The 22,639-nt window shown below is 36.0% G+C and overlaps 1 protein-coding gene across 6 annotated transcripts in view; it reads right to left on the minus strand.

The window, feature by feature from the left end:
* CSMD3 (CUB and Sushi multiple domains 3) overlaps positions 1-22,639 on the minus strand; it is a 467,721-nt gene that overhangs the window by 195,570 nt on the left and 249,512 nt on the right. For all 6 annotated transcript variants that reach the window (XM_032442883.1, XM_032442886.1, XM_015856173.2 and 3 more), the window contains one exon: positions 1,022-1,204. In XM_032442883.1, coding sequence (XP_032298774.1) covers positions 1,022-1,204 — 183 coding nt within the window. The remainder of the gene's footprint in view (positions 1-1,021; positions 1,205-22,639) is intronic.

Consider the following 22,639-nt stretch of genomic DNA (forward strand, 5'->3'; position numbering starts at 1 on the left):
TGAATATGTTTGATCTGTATTACTTGTGAAAATCAAAGAATCAGAACCATATGGGTTGGAAGGGACCTCTGGAGATCACCATCCCATCTCCTCTGCTAAATCAGGTTTCATAGAGTAAGTCACACAGGGAAGTGTTCAGATGGGTTGTGAGTATCTCCAGAGAAGGAGACTCTGCAAACCCTCTGGGCAGACTGTTCCTGTACTCTGTCATCCTCATGGAAATGTTCTTTCTAATGTTCAGATGGAACATCCTGTGTTCCAGTTTGTTCCTCTTGCCTTTTGTCCTGTCACCGGGCAAAGCCTGACCTCATCCTGTCCTTCAGAAATTCATAAGTGTTGATGAATTTCCCTCAAGCTAAACAGTCCCAAGACTCTCAGCCTTTCCCAGTAAGGGATGTGCTTAGGTCTATAATCATGTTTGTTGCCATCTCTCTCCAGTAGTAAACTGTCTTTTTGAACTGGGGAGCTCAGAACTGGACACAGTACTGCACTTGTGGACTCAGTCAGAGTGTTAGGAAAGAAATTACAGATACTTATCATAACATTAGTTTACTTATGCTATATAATGTAAATGATAGAGCTATGTTCATTTAAGTACTATATTATGCTCAGATATCATATATATGGAAAAATCTGTAAAGAATTTCAACATCTAATTACAGTTCAGCAACTGTGAATCTAAAGAAATAGATTAATTTATCAAAGTAGCTATAAAAAGTATATTGTACATAGAAAAGTCTATAGATTCCTATTAGAAAGTTAATGATAAAGTAATATGTCATACCATGTAAAGATAATACAATTATTATTAAAAGGAAAAAAAAACAAAAAAGGAGTATTTTTCAGTTCTGGGAATAGCCTCTAGGGAAATCAACCACTGAAGAAAGGCAAATTCATTCTGTCAGCAGAATTAGTTACATATTGTTAACCTTGTAGTCAATCATGAAAATTATTATACATAAGGAAAAATGTTTCAGAATATTATGCATTTCAAAATAATAACAAAGATTTTGGTACATACAAATACAAATTGGTATGTTTGCAGACCACTGATTGTTTTCTTGGCAAATTATAGATTTCTCTCCAATTAATTCAAATCCAAACTGACACTCAAATCTTAAAACATCCCGATTGGAAAATCCATCCCCTTCTCTGATGCCGTACAACGGTGTTCCAGGATCACCACAGCTTTCTTTTTCAATTTCTGTTGAAATAAATAAAGAATTTAAATCTAGAAGAATAAAACAAACTCTATGTGGGTATATGCTCAAATACAGAACAAAAATAACAGCTACTGAAATATGCCACTAAGTCTGATTCTATTCCCTGCTTACTTAAGATGGAAATTCTAGAAAAGAAATCAGTCATTTTTGTTTATATAGCACATCAAATTAATATGTATATATATCAATTATATATATGATATACATTATATATATATATATATATATATACACACACACACACACACATATATATATTTCCACTTTTTTTTTTTTTTTTTTTTAATTTTATGCAGAAATACTATCAAGCAAAATACCACTTGCAGCATGGAAACTCCTAAAATTAAAAACAGACAGCAGTACCCCACTGTGTCCAACACCTTTCACATTCCAAAACAGCTGAAACTCATAAGTCAACCAAATGGTGAAGAAAAAACAAAGGAGAGATCAGTAATATAAAAAGATTTGACAGAATTCAAAGAAAGCAATAAATAAATAAATAAATATGTACCGCCATATGCATTATACACATTCATATGCAAAAAAAATACTGTGTAGATCTTTGGAGACATAACTTTTCTATTCTCTAATAAATTTTTATGCTAAATAGCCTAAACGCAATTTCTTTTTTCAGATACAATATTCTTTAGAATTACATACATTACATACTTACATTTTTCACTGAAAATTAGAAGCACAGAGTGATCTTCTAAAATGCATATTCATGCATATGCACATCACAAACGCATCAGAGAGATCTGACTGGAAGGGAGGTGAGGCAGTTTTCAGGCTAGGCTCCTGATCAAAGCAATTTTGACCAAGTTGCTCAGAGCTTTACTCAGATAGGTACTGATAATGTCCTAGGATGGGAGACAGCTGCAGGAAACCTGCTCCACTGCTTAGCTATCCACACAGGAAATGCATTTTTCCTTGTAAGTACTCTGATCATTCTAACTTAATGTGCATTGTCTGTAATCCTCCCATCACATTATTTTCACAATAACCTCCGCATAAGTTGATAAAAGGCCCCACTTCTTCAAACTGGACAGGCTGATCTTGAAATACAGAATATTTGATTTCAACATAGAAACTAAAAGGAGTTAACAATTTGGGAAAAAAAAAAAAAAAAAAAAAAAGGAATTTCTCTCTTCTAGAGATTTGAAAGGTTTTATTATTCCATTTGCTTAAAAACAAAACAAAACAAAACAGAACAAAAAAACTGAAACAAACCAAAAACCTAAAGCCTAACAAAATTAAACAGGTCTTATTATATGTATTTCTTGAAAGACTGAGAGGAAAAGAATAATATAATTAATAATAATAAGAAGAATAATTATAAGGGGGGGGAGGGGGGGGGGAAGGTGAAGGGTGGTTCAGAATATCCCTATCCCCAGAATTGAAAAATAGAAGAATACTTCTAACAAAAGTTAAAGTTGGTCAGAAGAAAATATCCTAAAGATGATGTAGGCTTATTCATTATACCTTAAATGTTGATGAGGCTGCAGTGTCAAACTGTGAAGATACAACTGCTAACTGCCAAAGGAACACAACGTTTTCCTAAGTTGTTCAAAGGGATTAATAATACTCTGAATACCTAAGTCATTCCAAATGTTATGTGGGGGAAAAATAAATAAATAAATAAATTAGCAGTATTCTACAAATCAGGTGTCCAAGAAGTAATTACACACAGTAAAATTAAAGTTTTCTTGCAGTGTGTAATTAGGACAGTAAATATTTTTATATCTACTTCTATTCATTCTCTTTTGAGAATGATGTAGCTAATGTTTTTCTCTAATTATTACAACAGCTGCTCCAAAATTATTACCTTCTATTTTATTATGTTGGCTCACGATGCATAGTAAAATGTTGTTTTTATGTCACTAGAGGTTGAACCTTCCCACAAATATGCTGTTAAATGCTGTTGTGACAGATGGCAGCAGAGGGGCAGTCTTACAAAATGGCTTCTGACATGGAAGTGCTCATGAAGCAAAGGTGTAGAATTGAACTCCATGCAGAAAAAAAATTGCACCCAGTGACATTCATTGTCAATTTCTGTAGCTTAGAATTTGCTCTATGAAATAGTGTTGCTGTGCTCTTTGTATCTGTTGTATTTTCCATGGAAATAAATAGGAGGCATTACTTTTGGAGTTAGCGTAGTAAGAGTTTCTATGCCTTTTGTTACATTTAATAAATACAAATGCATGAGGATGATAGAGTGAGCTTGTTCATCCTGTCTTCTACCAGACAACCATACTAGGAAGGCTTTAATAATTCCTTTAAGTTCCAAAGATTCTTAGGTGAAGTATAATTATTGACAGGAGTTAGTTGGGACAAAATACATTTTTTATTTATGTTATTTATTGTATGTGAGAGAATACATACATAAATTCCACATGTCTATGTGTAACTATAATTAGATTGTTAAATATGTTAATAACTTAAGTATGATCCTTTTAGGTTTAAAGCATCTGAGAACAGCAACAAAAATAAAATCATTTTGTTTTCAGAAATCATTTCAAAACTCCATAGGAAATATAAAAATCAAAGGACACAATCTGTTAGAAACTCTGTTAAAACTATAAGACAGAGATGTGCTAATGATTTCAACACAACTCCTCCTCTCCCTGTTATTCCCATATCCTGTTTCTGTGGTCAGTGTCTTATACTGGGAACTGCATAGGGGGATGGGAGTCAGCTTTAGCTAAAAGATTGCTCAGAAAGTAATGCCTGCTATTTATTTCCAGGGAAACTACAACAGTTTCAAAGAACATGGTGACACTACATCATAAATTCTCAGCTACAGCACACTGTTTTTTAAGATATACCCAATCATTAACCAATTTGCACAGATGAACTGATCAAGACTGTTCATTCCACGGTGTGACAAACATTCATGACCATTCAGAACATGGCTTGTCTTTTGTATTGCTGCTGACACTGATGAAGTTTGGTCTAGTTCCATGACTCTTGAACTCCTAGTACAGTACATGACATTATGATGTGGAATATCAATAGAAAATCATAAAACTATGACAACCACCCACCACCTCACTGTGCTTACATGGATTATTTGGTCTTCAAAAATGTTCACTATATGTCAACGAATGTCAGTGACTGCAAATTTTTTCCTTATGAAGGAATTCAATTTTATGCCTTTGCTTCATGCACACTTCCATGTCAGACATTATTTTGTAAGACTGCCTCTCTTTTGTCATCTGTCACAACAACAACATTTAACAGCACATTTGTGGTAAAGTTCAACCTCTACCAACATACTACCAACTTCTGCTTCTGACATCCTACAGAATAATAGAATTATAGTATCTTTATAGTTGGAAGGGACCTCTGAAGGCCATCTAGTTCAACCACTCTGCAGTAAACAGGGATGCCTCAGCTAAATCAGGTTGCACAGGGCCTTATCCACCCTTGCCTTGAAAGTCTTCAGGGACAAAGCATCAACCACATCACTATGCAACCTGTTCCAGTGCCTCACCACTTCCACTGTAAAAGTCTTGGACAATCAGCCTAAAATAGGAGGTATTTTGTTTGCACCAAATGTAAACAAACACCACCACCACCACAAGATATATAATGTAAATATCTATTTTTGAATCAAAATTATCATGTTGCTACTCTGTACTTGACACTGAGGAATTCTGTACATTTCTAGTCAGTGATGAACTGAGAGTCAAAAGCTACAGTATGTACCAGTGCGAGGATATCACTTTAAGAAAGTCTTTTTCCTCTTATTCTGTTGGTTCTTTTTTGTTGTTGTTGTTGTTGTTGTTTTTTTGGGTTTTTTTTTTGTTTTTTGTTGGTTTTTTTTTTGTGTGTGTGTGAAGGGCACACATACTCTAGATAGGCCATTTGGAAAAAAAAAATAGTCACTGACTATACAAATGCACTTTGGCAGAGAGGCACTGGAATTATGACTTGTCTATCTTATCTCTTCTGTAATTTAAGGGAAAATAAAAGAGAATAATTTGATCCTTATGAAGGAAAACAATTCCAAAAAGAAAAAAAGATATTACTTCTTCACAGTGGAAAAGTAAATTCTGAAGACTTGAAATGTCTTCAGCAGAGATACAAAAATAAAAAAATAAAAAATTATGGTACTTAATGAAAGCAATTATTGTTAAAATACCAATTTATCTTTAATGTCTTATCGTAGTCTATTTTTTTTCTTTCACTGATCACATAAAAGGAACTAAAACAAAACAATTTTTATTTTATTTTATTTTCATTATTTTTTTAAGTTTGATTCTAAAAGAATGAAGACAATTTTTGTTTGCTTGATATTAGAATTTTCCTTGGCAACATCTGCAAATATTCACTGTTGGACACACTGGCATATTGGAAGACAATGGGGAAAAATGTAAATGATCACACTTCCAAGTACATCGATATATACAATTTATATACAAAAAAAATGAATCTAATTTGGTTGTGACATTATAACAATATTCACAGTGTGGGACTTTGATACTTGAAAACCTAAGAAGAGATATCATGATATATTTGTAAAATTTCTATTCAGAAAGCACAAAGGAATCAGCAATAGTATAACCATCTATCTTATCTTGAACATTATACAAGCATATATTTCTTTGTGTCAATTAGGATGAGAAATAATGCAGGTTACAGGTAAATAACGATCTGTCTTCAAGTAATTTATCCTCAAGAGGAACAATCTTAAAAACACATAAAAGTTAAACAGTTATGAATCTGTTTCAACAAGACTGATTTTGCTTTCTGATTTACATGGGAAAAGAACTGATGAGGTTTAGTCATATTTACATGAAACAGAAGTTAAACACTGCCATGGTGAGCAAACAAAACAGAAAGAAACTTGAGTGGCCTCGCACATTACATCTTCTCATAAATACTACTATGTTCATATGTTATTTCCTATAAAAAGAAAGCTTTTCTTTATTAACTGTTACGGTTACAGCATGAATAATTTTAAAAGCAAAGGATGGAAGTCATTTATTAAAGAAAAAAGTCTGTTATCATGTGAACTTTCAGTTCTGTTCTAAATGTTATCATCACCCTTGCCTCATTCTAAACATGAGATTCTTTTCTATAGATTTTATGAATTAGAAAAAACATAAAAGAATTGCCACACTGATCACTATTAACTATTAACAATTTATTTAGCCTCAGTTCTAATCACAATAAGTTTTATGTGTCTTCCCTTCACTTTTATTTGTTTTTTAGAAAGTCGTGTAAGCAAAGAGCAAGTTTGAGGATGTGGAATGAATTCTGCATTGAGTGCAAATACTGATGGACTAGAACAATTTCTGTATCCATACAGAGATCACTGAGTTCAACTCATTGCTCCACCCAAAATTCAAATCCTATGTCTGAGAGCATTGCCCAAAATGCTTCCTGAACTCCAGCAAATCTGGTGCTATGACAACTGTGATCGGGAACATGTTCCAGAGCTTAACTACTCCCTTGGTAAAGAACTTTGTCCTAATATCCAATCTGAAATTATATTTTATCCTATACTTTAGTTACCTACAGAAGTTATGGTTATACATATATTCTTCTTTTCATATTCAATGAGATATTCTGTCTTTCCAAGCTGAGCTATTTACTTATCAGCTAGCAAAACATTGGCTCAGGTAATAAGTGAGCCCTGTGGAGCTTTACAGAATGAGTTTACCTCCAAAAAACAAATTGCTCTTCTAAATTTTGTATGGCAACGAAGTGTCCTCTGTACAGTTCTATCCACACTGTTTGCAAAAGCTGAGGTTCAAGTAAATATATTTTGGAGAAAAGTTTAGATATGGTTGTATATGTAAATTAAACTAATGCAAATAAATAGCATAGGTTCAAAACAAAAGAACATTCCCCTCACCCTCCACCCCCCAACTTTCACAAACACACACACACAAAAAAAAAACATTAAACAGGCAAAATGTTTAAATACCTTCAACTCCAAATTATATGCTTACTTTTCTTTGAATCATAGAATCATAAATGTTGGAAAATATCTCTAAGACCATCAAACCCTCACCACCATAGTGACCATACTGACTATATCCCTCAGTGCTACAACTCCACTTTTCTTGAACACCTCCAGTGACAGTGACTCCAACATCCCCCTGTGAACTCTTTTCCAAAACCTCACCACCCTCCCTGAGAAGAATTTTTTCCTACTATCATAGAATAGTTTAGTTTGGAAGGTTATCTTAAGATCATCTAGTTCCAACCCTCCTGCTACAGGCAGGGACACCTCCCTCCAGACCAGGTTGCTCAAAGCCCCATCCAGTCTGCTTCTGAATGCCTCCAGGAAGGCATCCACAACCTCACTGGGCACCCTGTGCCAGTGTCTCACCACACTCATAGTGAAGAATTTCTTCCTAGTATCTAGTCTAAATCTGCTCTCTTCCAGTTTATAGCCATATCCCCTTGTCGTGTAGGTGTATGCCCTTATAAAAAGTTTCTCCCCATCTCTCCTGTCTGTAGGACCCTTTCAGGTCCCTTTGAGGGATGTGCTCCAGCACCCCAATCATCAGCCAATGATATTCGACCTGGCACAACTTGAGGCAATTACCTCCTGCTCTACCCCTAGTTACCTGAAAGAAGAGGCTGATCCTCACTTCATATAGAATAGTTTTTGAAATAGTTTTCAGGAGGATATTTCTTTTTCCACAAACCTTTAAAATACATATTTAAAATTACAGACACCAGTAAGATTTAAAAACTTTGCTTTTCATAGTATGTTATGTTTGCTCTCATTAATACTGTCTTTTTTTTTTTTTTTTTAATGTTGTGTTGATGAATATGATTTACATGGGAAGTATTGGTAATGGTTGGACTAGATGATCTTCTAGGTCTTTTCCAACCTTGATAATTCTGTGATTTTCTGATTTTATCAAGGAACATTCAGTTCAATTTTAGCCAGACAAAAGATGGATTACTGGGCAGTTTAAAGAAAGTTTCAGGCAACTGTCAATATTGTATTTCAAAGGTAGAAATGCAATTCGGGATTGTTTTATCTCAAAGCTATACATCAGAAAGAAAATAATTTAGATAAACAGGAAAAAAAATATTTCAATTCCCTCACTTCTACCTTAATCTAAGTTTTAACAGCAGGCAACTATGCTGTTAGTTTTACTATTGAACAATAGAAATTAAGCAATAGCAAAAAGAATAAGTGAAAATACATTATCAAAGAATCTTATCTAAATCTGCTATCCTTCAAGTCAGCAGTTACAAAGAGAGGAAGCAAAATATCCCTCAGTTCACAGATTAATGTTTGGACCTGTCAAAAAGAAATGAACAGGTGAACAAGTAGAACAAGTGTCCTCAGTCAAGAAAATATTTGCAAGAGAAATGCCAATAAAACAGAAACATTACAGGAAGAGCTATGCTAACAAAAAATTGCATAATACCTTCTTAGTTTAACTCCCCAGTTCTCAACTTTGAACATCTTTCTTGAAGAAAAACATAACTGGAAGCAAAAGCTACAGCCACATTCACAAACTGCATACTTTGAGTATGGCAGTAGTCACAGTTAGGTGAAATGACTGAAAAAAAATTATATTAAGACTGAAACCCATATATTAGCAGTTTCATAAATTCATTATCTTCTGTTTTTGAATCCTCTGTCTGTAAGTGGATTGTGTATAACTTAGTAATTACTTTATGCCAATTTAAAATAAGAGAGGTTTTCTTCCACAGACTAAATCACTTGATTTCAAAGAGGTAAGTTCAAGCACATTGTTAACCACAGCAAAGAGACAAGCCGAAGAGAATGTAGTCTTCCAAACTTTGCAAAATATTCTGAAAATTGATAAAAGTCTGTGTTAGACTACTTTAAAATTATAAGAAGCAGCAAGAAACTAATTTTTTGGTACTGATTTGACTAAACCTTTCTGCCATAACCTTTAGAAAATCTTCATGAAAATATAATATTTTATTGGATTCAGAAGGTTCAGCTTCATCCATCAGTATGATTTAGAAGACTACATAAATGAAAATGGGCAGTTTCAATAGATTTTTCTGTTATCACATGAATGAAGTCAAGCAGACCTGTCCTCCTTTTTTTTTTTTTTTTTTGTTCTGAATAGTACTGCTCTTTTTCTTCTTAAATGATGTTTGCAGATGCAAATCAATCGTAATTCAAGACTACTGATGCTATCATACACAGTTTAGCTCTTGACACATGCAGAATTGATCTGTTGACACTGAATTTATTTGCAGTCTGTATATCACCTGTAGAACCTTTAAAATGTACTGATGTTGCTCTTATTAATGAAATCCAGACAGATCACATTTTCAAGCTACACCAGCTCTGAAAGTCTTCTTTGCTGGCAGTCAATTAATACTCAGAGCCTTGAAAAATCTCCATGGTGACATGTCCATGTGACTATAGATCACCATTAAGATTTTAATTTGGTAGCAATTTCATCATCATTAAAAGTAGCCAATTTTGCTGACCTAAACCTCTAGTCAGAATGCAAGTCTATTAGTTCCAGCTAGCTTTTACTTATTTTAACACTGTCCTAGAATTTTAGGGGCACCCTAACATTTGCTTTGTTTTCAGATCAACGCCAATAAGAGGGAAAAAGAGAGGCTGGTAGCATTATATTTTGGACAAAGTATCTAGCAGAGATCAACGTCATAAAACAAGAAAACAATAAAAAGCCTGTAGAGAAATATATACCAATGCCTATGACAGAAGGAAATACATGCTAGACTTTTAACCATAGCTTTTTCTTATGTGTTAACTCCCCCACACAAATGTGCAGCATTGAAAAACAGTAGTTTAGGGAAAAGATGAAATATTCTGAATTTCTTTGAACAAAGTATAGAAGTATACCAGATGTTTGCATTCTTCTCACTCCCCTCCCATGTAACACACTGAATCTTACTGACAGTCTATGCAGCTTGTAATATAAATAACTCACTGTATTATTATAATAGAAGTATAATAGAAAATAACATTACAAAATAAGATCAATGTTTCTTTATTCTGGGCTGACTCAAACCAGACTGCCTTTTAAGACTTAAAAAACTCTAAAGAGCTTTTCAAAGCCATTCATTAACCTTTCAGTTTGTACTGATCCATAGTACTATGCCTTTGTCTGGGGTTTAATACCTAGAGCTCTGTGAAAATATTCACTGTTGTGTGGAGTTTGGTAAATCACTGACAGCATACTAGATTACTCTGTAAATAGTCTGTGAAGGTTATACATAAATGAGATTAAGGTATGCATTATGAAACTGCAAATTTACCCTGATCAGACACACCTTGTTATTTTTCAACTAATTTGAAGGACTCATCATGAACAGTCAAGCATATCTAGATCCTGCATTCTCATGCTGTGAATACTGGTACCTCTAATTATGCATCTGGGACAGTACCCTCTTGAGTCCTCAAGAACAATGCTGAGAAATCCTTGTATCTAGACCAGTTACCATCGAAGTACTTACTGTTTCAGTTTCAAGAGAAAATAAGTAATTTCTGGACAGTGTGTCATTATTGGGCTACATAGAAAGGTTTTAGCAGCAGGGAGGCTGCAGGAGTGGCTTTTGTGAGAAGAGCCCAGAAGCTGCCCTATGTTAGATAAGAGTCAGTTCCAGGAATCTCAACAAGGGGTCTGCTGCTGACCAGATCTCTTAGCCAGTGTATGATGCTGGCTGTGCCTCTGGGATAGTAGATTTAAGAATGAGGAAAAAATACTGCACAGCAGTAGCTGAGTGAAGAGTGAGAAATGTGAGAAAAACAGCCCTGCAGCCCCCAAAGTCAGGACAGGAGGAGGGCAGAAGGTGTTCCAGGTATGAAGCAGGATTTTCCTGCAGCCCAGGAGAGACCTATGGTGGTCCAGACTGTTCCCCCTGTAGCCCACAGCTGATCTCCACATGCAGCCATAGAGGAACTCATGGAGCAGCAATGCCTGAGGAGGCTGCAGCCCATGGAGAGCTCCTGCAAGAGCAGGCGCTGAGAAGAAGCTGCAGCCATTTAGAGGAGTCCATGGCAATACAGCTGAGGGAGTTGTCAGCCATGTGGATCTGTGCTGCAGTAGTGCAGCCCTTAAGAATGGACTCCATGGAATGGACCCATACTCAAGTTTGTGGGAAGCTGGTGTAGAATCAGTTTGGGAATGTTGGCATCCTGAGGGAGGGACACCCATGCTGGAGCAGGGGTAAAGTTAGGATTAAGGAGCAATAGAAACAAAGCAATATGGCCAGTTTGCAGTTCCCATCTCCCTGTGCTATTCCAGAGGAAGAACTACAGGAGAGTAAATGGTGAATGAAGGTGGTTTTAGTTTGCTTTTAATTTTCATTACTCTAGTCTGCTGTTATTAATGAGCAATAAATTACTTTAAGCTCCCTACAATTAATTTGTTTTGCCCATGATGTTAACTGTGGGGTGTTCTCTCTGTTCTTATCTGAATCACCAAGATTATTTTCATCGTATTTTATCCTCCTCTTCTCTTGAGGAAGGAGAGTTCTCTAGAGCAAGAAAGCAGAGTGGTAGAGCTGCCCATTGGCATGAAACCACAATAGTTGAACAATAGTTTCCAATAGCTTGACGCTACAGCAAAAATTTTCTCAGCAATGTAGCTGGAGATGATCTGCTAGAAAATATGATACACCTGGCCATGACAAATCAATAACCTCTTAGAACAGAACAACATTTATGTAGCTCTTACATTTACTATCAGATATGCACGTTCAACCAGAAGCTGATAAAAAGCACTATTTTCCAGACTCATGATAAGACCTATTGACAGTACTGTCTTTACATCCTGCTCCTACATCCTATCCATATTCAGGTAAAGCTTTTAATTGGCCTTGTGAGACAATATGATTAAACCACACTTGATTATTACCTTGCCATAAATACTCTGGAATAAAAATTCTACCCTACCTCCTCTGCTTCTGCACAATTTCACACCTCCAAGTATTGTTTTCAGAAGAAATAAAAATTTGATAGACAGCAATAATTCAAAAATAATCTCCTTAGAACTGGGAATTTTTCAGAAATAAAAGTTATTCCAAAAGACCATCAGCATCCTACTACCTACCTAATAAAGAAATTGAAAACCTCTCAAGAAACCTGAAATAAACATTCAGAAAATAAAAACCATAGAAAATCTTGAAAACAGATTCAATATAAATTTTCTTCATCATTCATTTTAGGTCACTCTAAAAATAACGTCTCCTATTCATTTTCATGGAAACTGCACAAGATGCAAAAAAGACAATAATACTACTTGGTAGAGCAAATTCTCAGCTACAAAACACTATTTTTTCACACATAATCACCATCAATAGCTGTACATTTTCAACAGCAGTGAGCAAGTCTGCATGTCCTATTCATAAAGATCTTCATGGCTGTCCAGAACATGGCTTGTTTTTCATATCTCATTCTTCACTGCTGAAATGCTTCTGTTTAGACTCCGTAAACATTCACATTTAGCATCAATGAATGTAATTTATGATTATTATTACATTTGCACAGAGGAATTCAGTTGCATGTTTTTGCTTAATACGCACTTCCATGTCAGATGCCATTTTATCAGGCAGCCCCTCTGCTGCCATTTGTCACATAGCAATCACATGTAATGGAATACTGGTAGAAAGGTTCCACCTCTACAGCTATACTACCAACATCTGCCTCTGGCATCATGGGCATAATAAAACTGGAAGCATTAACTTCATGTTAATGTTTAAGAATCATTGATAAATTTTTTCTAGAAATTTGTTCTACCACTGGTAGAAAACAATAATTCAAGGGAAAAAAAGAAAAGTTAGCAGAGTCTATTTTAAAAATGCACTAAATAATTACTAAAAGGGAATAATATTTCTTCCCATTTTGACAGGTTTAGCTAGAGTGGAGTTTGGTTGCTCAAGATCATGAGGTCCATATTAAGTAAAGCAGTAAAAATATGCTAACACCAAGCTGAAATTTAGGATGTACATAATAAAAATACACCACTACCTGCAGTACAGTTTGAAATAAAAATAGTCAAATGTTATTCTAAAATAATACAAAGGGTGTCAAGCAGGTTTTAGGACTGGCTGCTGTGATTCTCAATATGTGCTGCAGAACTGTGAAGGTCATTGTTTTGCCTTCCCTGTAAAATTTTAAGTAACAAGATTTCACTGGCAGCTAGTTAATAAACCAAGAAAATACCAGCAGCTTTTTTCACCTCTTCTGTAAGACACGTAAGAAAATTATTTGCCTCCCACATCAGTATGAATTCTCAGAGTGAATATAATTTTGCCCTTACATTTCTCCTGTAGGAAAAAAAATAAAAACTTTCTTAACTTTCCTCCACATGTTCCAAAAAGAACTGTTCCAGGATGGAACTTGGGGCAAAAAAACCACTATTTTCTAATGCAGAAGAACACAACTACTCCTTGTTTTGACAGGAAAAAAATCTCAGGAGAAAACAGCATCAGACAAACACTTTAGACAAACTGAAGGCAACATAACCTAAGAAAACAAGAAAAGTTGCCTAAACAAAGAGTAGACTAAAATAAACAAGATATATATATATATATATAAAACATAATGCATTATATAATACTTCTGAGGCTAAGTAAATATTCTGATTTTGTAAAAATTTTATACATTTCTTCATGATATATAACCTACGTAGCAGTGATATTTGATGCATTAGAAGTTTATTGGACGTTCTGAAATAGTTAAATTTTTACAAAAATGTTCTTAGATATTCTTAGACTTTAAAGCAATTTTAGACACTGATTACAGAGCATCATTCAAAAGTCACAGGTGAAATATGATTAATATTGCAGTTCTAGTGTCAGCTACATTACCAGTATTTCAACCTGGCTAATATGCCCTAATGTGATGAGGCATATCTCTGTTTAAATTTATTGGCATTTCTTGTGCAATAGAAAAGAAATCATATGCTTTCCGGTATGGAAAAGCAGCAAGAACTAATTGTGCATGAGATCACACTAAGTAGTTCCTAAAAAAGTTTTACTTCCGGTTAGAGCTGCATTTTTAGCCTATGCTTGAACAAACTGCCTTGATCCAGATCTCTTGTTAGGGTATAAGTAAACATTTTTGATGGGTGAAATGCATCAATTTCAGTTGAAAAACTGTAAAAAAACGTGTTTGTCTGGAGAGAAATAAAGTTGGGCATTGCATGTAAAATTTTTAGGGAAAAAGCACTGGAATCAAAGAGTCACAATTATCCTAACTAAAGAGGTACTGGATTTCTAGAACACCTCCTGTTTTGTAAGAAACTATTTTTATTACACTGTTCAAATCTATGGCTTAAATGGGCAAGCACTAAGCATGGCATGGCCATTTACTCATTTCCTCCCAACTGGGATGGGGAATAAAACTGAAAAAAAATATTGCACACAAACTATTTCCTATGATAGAAAAGGAAGTGATTTATATAAAAATATATTTTAAAAAACAAACAAACAAAAATCCAAAAACAAACAAAAAAACTGAACACTACCAAGTGACCCCACTAACCTCCAAGCAGCTGTCTCCCCAGAACTTTCTACAGTTTTGCAACCTTCCACATGATGCCAAGTGGAATAATCTCTTGACCAATCCAGGCCAACTGTATTGGCTCCACCTCACACCCTGACACCATGCCAAAGTGGCAGTGGCTTTTTCTTACTGAGTGGCTCAGCCTAGTTCTGTTTTATTCTTTTCTGTCTGTCTCATGTACCCTTTTGTAGGGAGATTTACTACACTTTTCTTTTCTTTTGGTGCCTATCCTTTTCTGTATTATCTGCACATCTCAGTGCTGCACAAGAAGAGACAAAATTTTAAGACCATTAAAAAAAAGAGCAAAAAAAGAGCCTGGCATTCTGACAAAATTTGGCATCTCCTAACATACTGATATTCTGCTTAATTCATGAAGAGGCAAACTAAATTAACTGAGTTTTGATGTCATGGAGCAACAAAGAAACAGATTACTCCATCATTTCTCAGGCCAGTGAGAAATGCATTTGGCTGTAACTTGATGCTGAAAATACTATTAAGTTAAAATTCTTCTGATCTCCTTAAAACCTTGTTTAGTCAGAGCAATTTTTTCCCCCTGAAGAATGCAGTAAACAGCTGAAGCTAGTTTATCCCAAAATTGCTTTAGAATGTTGGTTTTAGAATTAAAATAAATAAACAAACAAAAAATTACCCAATCAAAACCAAACAAACAGAAATTCATCCTGAAACACATGGATTAAATTCCTATTAGCAATTATTTTGTGTTTCTAACATTTTTTTTTTTCCTAATTGTGGATTTACAACAGCAGAAAATTTATACTAAATTAAAGATAATTAAAAGAGCAATTCTGATAGCAAATCTTTGTCAGCAGTTGCTCTAGATTTCCAAAATTTTTTGGAAAATAACCCTGCATAGCAGTTGGAACTAAATGATCATTAGGTCCCATTCAATACAATTCACAGAATCACAGGTTGGAAAGGACCTACAAGATCATCTAGTCCAGTCATCCTCCCTTTACCATACCTACAGAAAACATCTAAACCATATCTACTAGCTCCCTATCCAGATGCCTCTTGAACACTGCCAGGGATGGCAACTCCACCACCTCCGTGGGCATGCCATTCCAGTGCCTGACCAGTCTCTGAGAGAAAGTTTCTTCTTATGTCCAGTCTAAACCCCACCTGATACAACTTGTGGCCATTTCCTCAGGCCCTGTTTGTTGCCTGGGAAAAGAGTTCAAGCTCCTCCTCATCATAACATCCCTTCAGGAAGTTATAGAGTGCAATGAAGTCTCCCCTGAGCCTCGTGTTCCTCAGGCTAGACAATCCCAGCTCCCTGAGCCATTCCTCATAAGACTTGTGCTCCCTTACAGGTTTTGTTGCCCTTCTCTGGACACGTTCCAGGGCTTCAGTGTCTTTCTTGTAGTGAGGAGCCAAAAATTCAGTGATAATTCTATGACGACGGACAAAAATTGTTGGGTTAGCAGCATGAAAACCTGCATTTTGTATCATGGAGTAACAATTTCCAACAGCAGTGTTGCACTGTTTTGAATAATTTCAGTTTTTTCCTTATTCCATTTTCTTCATATAGAATACTAGGATAATAACGATTTTTATTTTTAATTATTATTATTATTATTTTTTTTTTGTCCTTCAAGTAGAAATAAATATGTTATGATCTTTGGTATCATTAGAAAATCAAATCATATGTAAAACTGAGTAACAAGAAAGAGTAATTGCACATGTACTGCAGGATTTAAAGAGTGTGTAGTATATAAGGCAGAAGCCAATATACTTGAATTATGAGGTTTAAAATGTTAAACAGATGCTACATTTCACAGGCACTATTCATCCTATGCAACAAATGAGGCAGAGAGCCTAAGGGAAATAGTGGGTGACTATGTAATTAAAGACTGTTTGATAATGAATGTATGTACAGAGGAAGAATTATCCTTTCATAAGCAATTTACATTCTGACACTTCCTAATTTTTGAAGAATTGACTTTTCAAAAAGGCAGCCATCCTCCATTATCCTTCCCCATCTCCTCCTAAAATAATCTCTAACCACACAGTTCTTGAATGCAATCCACTTCATATTAGGTAAACTTTTCTGCCTCCATCCTACCATGTTTCATTAATAGTTTTGAAAGTGAATTACTGCAGCACAGACTGAGTGATAGATATGTTAAGCAGCTTCTGGAGGAATACTAATCCCAACACAGTGGAAAGAGACCACAGGGACTACTGTTAGTGCTTATCTCAAATGCCATCCTTCAAACAAGCCAAAATAAGATACAAGTCTTCAGAGACTAAACCTGCCTGTTTCATGATTTCCTTTTTATATAATCAACTCTGATTTTCAGAATATTAATAAGTATATCAGTTAGCTCTTCACTAAAGGAAGAGGTCACTTGTACCTTGAAGCTGTAATTATGAACTCTGTAAAAATGTACAGCATTAATTACATTCAAACCACATTTTCTAGATACAAGTAGTTAAAACAAAAAAAATAAAAATTAAAATTAAAAAAAAAAAGGCATTCAGTTTCTTAGAAACACAGAGATTTTAAGAGAATGAGCACACAGTCACTTCCACCACAAGTTCCATACATAAAGGTATTTTCCTCATGACTTATTTAACTATCAATTTGTCTTGCCTTTATAACAAATTTATTCAGTTATACACTTGTATGCTCATTTAAGCATCAGAACAACCTCTGATAAGAGGTGAAGGACTTGGGGATATTGACTGATGGAAAATTCAGCATAACCTGGTAATTTATGGTTGCAAGCCAGAAAGCCAATAGTATGATGAGCTGCATCAGCAGTATTGTAGCTAGAATTTCAGGGGAGGAGATTCTCCCTCCTCTACTCTACTCTCATGAGGCAGTACCCAGAGAACTGCAAGCACCACTGGGGACCTCAACATTAAAACAAGTAAATAAGCAAATAAAAATATATAGATCTGTTGGATAGAGTCCAGAAGAAGGCCATAAGGATGATCAGAAGGATGGAACAACTCTCCTGTTAAGCCAGGCTGGGACAGGTGAGGTTGTTCAATCTAGGAAAGACAAGGCTATGGGAAGATCTCAGCGTGGCCTTCCTTTACTTAAAAAGGGGCCTACAAGGAAGATGGGGAGAGAATCTTCATCAGGATATGTAGTGATAGGACAAGTCATAAAGATAAGCTCTATCTTGACCTATTATATTTATCACATTTGTGGCAAAGAAAATCATATTAGATGATTTTCCTTACTGGATTAGTACAGAAAAGCTAAAAGCTTTATTAACCAATAAACTAATGCATTCCAGAAAATAGAAAGTCTTCCTCTTCACCTTCAAAAGAAAGATACTTCTTTAGTAGCCACCAAAACTGACACCTGCAAAGAATGCAGTCCTTGGAACTCTTTAGATACATTATGGTTTCTAACAGATTGAAAAATATTCTGAAAAAATAAAACATTTTAAACCAACCAGGAAAAGCATAAGCGATTCAAATTACACTTCATAAAATCTGTTACAGTAAGTTTTACTTAGCTCCCTACACTTCATAGGTATACAATTTAAATAAACTAGGATTCCTAAGCCTCAATAAATTAAATGCACTGATTCATGATTGTAAAATGTGCATATTGTTTAACGGATTAAGTAAAAAACAAACAAACAAACAACTGTGCATATTCCTGTTGGAATCTAAATAAAGCCTGAAAATGAACTAGAGACATACAAAATGAAAGACAGATAGAGGAAGCACACAATATCATCATAGGATGATTCTCAATGTCACTTATAATTTTGCAAACACATATTTCCATTCCCTAAGTGATGAAAATACAAAACATGCCTGACAGGACTTATGTTTGAACCAATTTGGAAATGTCTACTGTATACTCTGTTCAGGGGAATCTCTGTCGACAGAAAAGAATCAAAGTTTAAAATCTTTGTTTGAATTCTATAGTTGGAAATTTTTGTCTATTTGAAAATTGATTGATATTGGAAAAAAAGTAAAATTCGGACTACTCACAGCAGATGCCATTTACCCACAAGCAAGTTCAACAAATATTGCTGATGAAAGTGTATCCTTATACAACTATTTAGAATTATAAATGCTATTGTTAACTACAAATTCATGATGGCAGCATTGAAAAAGCTAAACTATTATTAGAAACATGAATGATGGAAATGACAATGGAATCTCTAAAATGGTTTGGAAACATTGATAAAAAGTGTTCAGAACTGAAATAAAGATTCACTTCATCGCTAATTATCTCGGTAACAGTACTAAAAGTATCAGTGTAATGGGTGCTAAAAGTTGTGAAGTAATAGAAATGCAGTAAAAGTAGAAAGTACAAAAAATGAGAACTGAAAAAGACTGATGTTTATCTTGAGATCTCATGAGACATTAACCACACAACTTCTGTTCACTAAAAACACTCAGCTATATCTGAGCACTTCTTACACAGAATCACTTTTCTGCTTCTCATGTTGCACTGCCAGCAAGCAGGCTGGGGCATACAAGAAGCTGGGAGAGGTTACAGTCAAGGAAGATGACCTAAAATGTCCACAGAGTTCAATAGCATGTGATCACAGAATCACACAGAATTATAGCAGTTGAAAGGGAACTGTGGGGATCAAGTTCAACCCTTCTGCTAAAGCAGGTTCTCTGTAGAAGTTGAACAACAAAGCATCCAGGTAGGTCTTGAATATCTCCAGAGGAGATGCCACAACCTCTCTGGGCAATTTGTTTCAGTGCTCTATCACTCTCACAGTAGTTATTCCTCATATTTGCATGGAACTTCTTGTGTTGCACTTTTTTGCCTTTTGCCCCTTATCCTGTTACTGTGTAGTACTGAGAAGAGCCTGCCCTAAGCCATTTGACTCCCACCCTTTAGATATTTGTAAACCCCTCTCATCTTTTCCATTCTGAAAAGTCTCAGGTCTGCCAGTCTTTCCTCAGGAAGGAAATGCTTCAGGTCTCTATCTTTGCACATATCCATTGGATTCTCTCTAGAAGTTCCCTGTCTTTCTTGTACTGGAGGACCTAGAACTGCAGATGTGACCTCACCAGGTCAGTGGGGGGGAAGAGGGAGAGAAAAACCTCTGTCCACTTGCTGGCCACACTTTTTTTTTTTAATGCAGCCCAGGACACCATTGGCCTTCTGGCTACAAGGCCACGCTGCTGGCTCATGGCCAAGCTGCTGTCCATCAGGACACCCAGGTGCTTCTCTACAGAGCTTGTTTTCAGTAGGTCAGCTCCTAACCTGTACAAATGCAGGTGTAGGACAATACAATTGCTCTTGTTGAATCTCACTATGTTTCTCTCCAACCAGCTCTCCAGCCTCCAGCACAGACTTCTGGTGTTCCAGACACTCCTCCCAACTTTTTAGCATCAGTAAAATTGTTTGAGGGTCAACTCTATCCCTTCATCCAGGTCACGGATGAAAGCGTTGAACGGTAGGCATTCAAGGTTTGTGAAGGGCTTGGAGAACATGGCCCACAAAGACAGACTGAAGGAACTGGAGCTGTTTAGTCTGGGGAAAAAAAGGCTGAAGGGAGACCTTATTGCTCCCTTCCAATATCTGAAAGGTGCTTACAGCAAGAGCGGGACTGATCTCTTCTCTCTGGTGACAGAATGAGGGGAAATGGCCTCAAGTTGCACCAGGGTAAATTTAGGCTGGCTATCAGGAAACACTTGCATATAGAAAAGGTTGTTTAGCACTGGAATAGGCTCCCCAGGGAGGTGGTTGAGTCACCATCCCTGGATGTGTTTAAAAACTGGATGTAGTGCTCAGGGGCATGATTTAGTGGAGGGTTGTTAGTTAGGGTAGTAAAGTTAGGTCATGGTTGGACTATAATCTTTAAAGTCTTTTCTAACCTGAGTGATTCTATGATTCTAAGATCAGGCCAAGTACCACCCTCTAGAAAACACCACTAGTGACAGGCTTCCAAGCAGATTTGGTGCCACTAATCACAGTTCTCTAAGCTCTGCCAGTCAGCCAGTTCTCAGTTAGGTGATACTCTTCATTCACCTATCCCACACTTCTTTGGGCTTACTTATGATGATGTTATGGGTGACAGTGTCAAAAGATTTGCGTAAGTCAAGGTACACAACATTCGTTGGTCCCTCCTAATCTACTCAGCTGGTCATGACATAATAGAAGGCTACCATACTGGTAAAGTATGATTTCTCCTTCATGACTACTCCTGACAGTCTTCACTTCCACTTGCTTGGTGACAATATCCGAAATAAGCTGTTCCACCAATGATGTTCTGACCAGCTTTCTCCTTTATCTGACAAATGGAGGAGCAATAAGGGGACTTTTAGAGCAATGAAGTTTATCTTCCAAGAAACATGATGAGCCCTTGAAGCAGCTGAACATCTGCCTGCCAATGGGAAGTACAGATTTAATTCCTTCTCATGCTTTGCTTGTACATGTATTTTTGCTTTACCTAGTAAAATATCTTTTTCTCTACTCAGGAATTCTCACCCCGTCTCACTAGGGAGAGTGGGTGGAAGGCTGTATGCTGTTCAGCTGCATGCTGCAGCAGTTAAGTCACAACAATTTTACAAAATCACCCAACATCCAATTTTGATTGTTTACATCAACTCAGTTAGTAGGAGCTTGATTTTCTTTTGCACTGTCCCTTATCTGCTTTTTATTATTTGAATGAAATTACAGTTACTTGAAATTAAATCTTGAGTAAAAATCTAATATATCATATTAGACATTTTATTTCACAGAAAAAAAAAATAGAAAAAAAATCTTCAGACAACCTAGATACCATAAGAAGATGAAGCTTAAAACAAAACAACAGTTACTTCACTGTTTTTTATTTTTTCCTAAAATCATAAAATCATTTGAGTTGGAAGGGATCTTTAAGGGCCATCTAGTCCAGCTTCCCTGTGAATGCAATGAACAGGGACATCCACAGCTAAATCAGGTTGCTCAGAGCCTTGCCCAGTCAGAACATGAGTGTCTCCAGGGAGGGTGCATCTACCACCGCTCTGGGCAATCTGTTATAGTGCCTCCCCACCCATATTGCAAAATCCAGTTTCTGAATCTCTAAAGGATTTATCCTAAAATACTAAAACCATATCACACTAGACAAAAGAATTTTGGATGCAAAGCAAAAGTCTACTTGAAATATGCAAAGCAATCTGCTTGTTAAAAGAGGTTGCTGTGGCAACAAAAACTATCATCACTGAACCACATGCATTTTCTAAGTACATCAAGTATATTACTAGTAGCTCATAATGTTAGTAGAGGGACTGGAGTGAATTTGCGGCCGCACTGAAACCTGATCACCCATGATCCTATGGGTCTAGTCTCATATTCAATGTCTCAGAAAATAGTACCAAAAATCTATGTAATCTTCACCATCTTCCCTGTGTCAGAGAAAGCTGAAGGTCAACTCTATCATTCTCCAGAATTGTAATATTTCTGCATAAAGAAAGAATGTTTTTGTTTGTCTACTAGGTTTATGAGTCAAGGTTTTGGTAGTGGGGAGCTGCAGGAGCACCTTCTGTGAGAAGAGCCCAGAAGCTTCTGCATGTCAGAAAAGCACAAGTTTCAGTGGGCTCCAAAAGGAACGTGTTGCAGGCTAGAGCTGAGTCCTGAGTGAATCTGGTTGCACTTCCGTGAGAATAGATTTATCACAGAATCATAAGGTTGGAAAGGACCTATAAGATCATCTAGTCCAGCCGTCCTCCCTTTATAATACCTACAGAAATCCCCTAGACCATATCTCCTAGCTCCCTATCCAGATGCTTCTTGAACACTGCCAGGGATGGAGACTCCACCACATCCCTGGGCAGGCAAAGACAGGATAAACAACATTGCACAACAGCAGCTGGAAGGAGGTGTGAGAAAACATACCATAAAAATCTCAGAACACCCTGAGTCGGGATGGACTCACAAGGATCATCAATTTCAACACATATCTTCACATCTGACCAC

Source organism: Coturnix japonica, chromosome 2 (genome assembly GCF_001577835.2).
Source record: "Coturnix japonica isolate 7356 chromosome 2, Coturnix japonica 2.1, whole genome shotgun sequence".
Classification (NCBI taxonomy): Eukaryota; Metazoa; Chordata; class Aves; order Galliformes; family Phasianidae; genus Coturnix; species Coturnix japonica.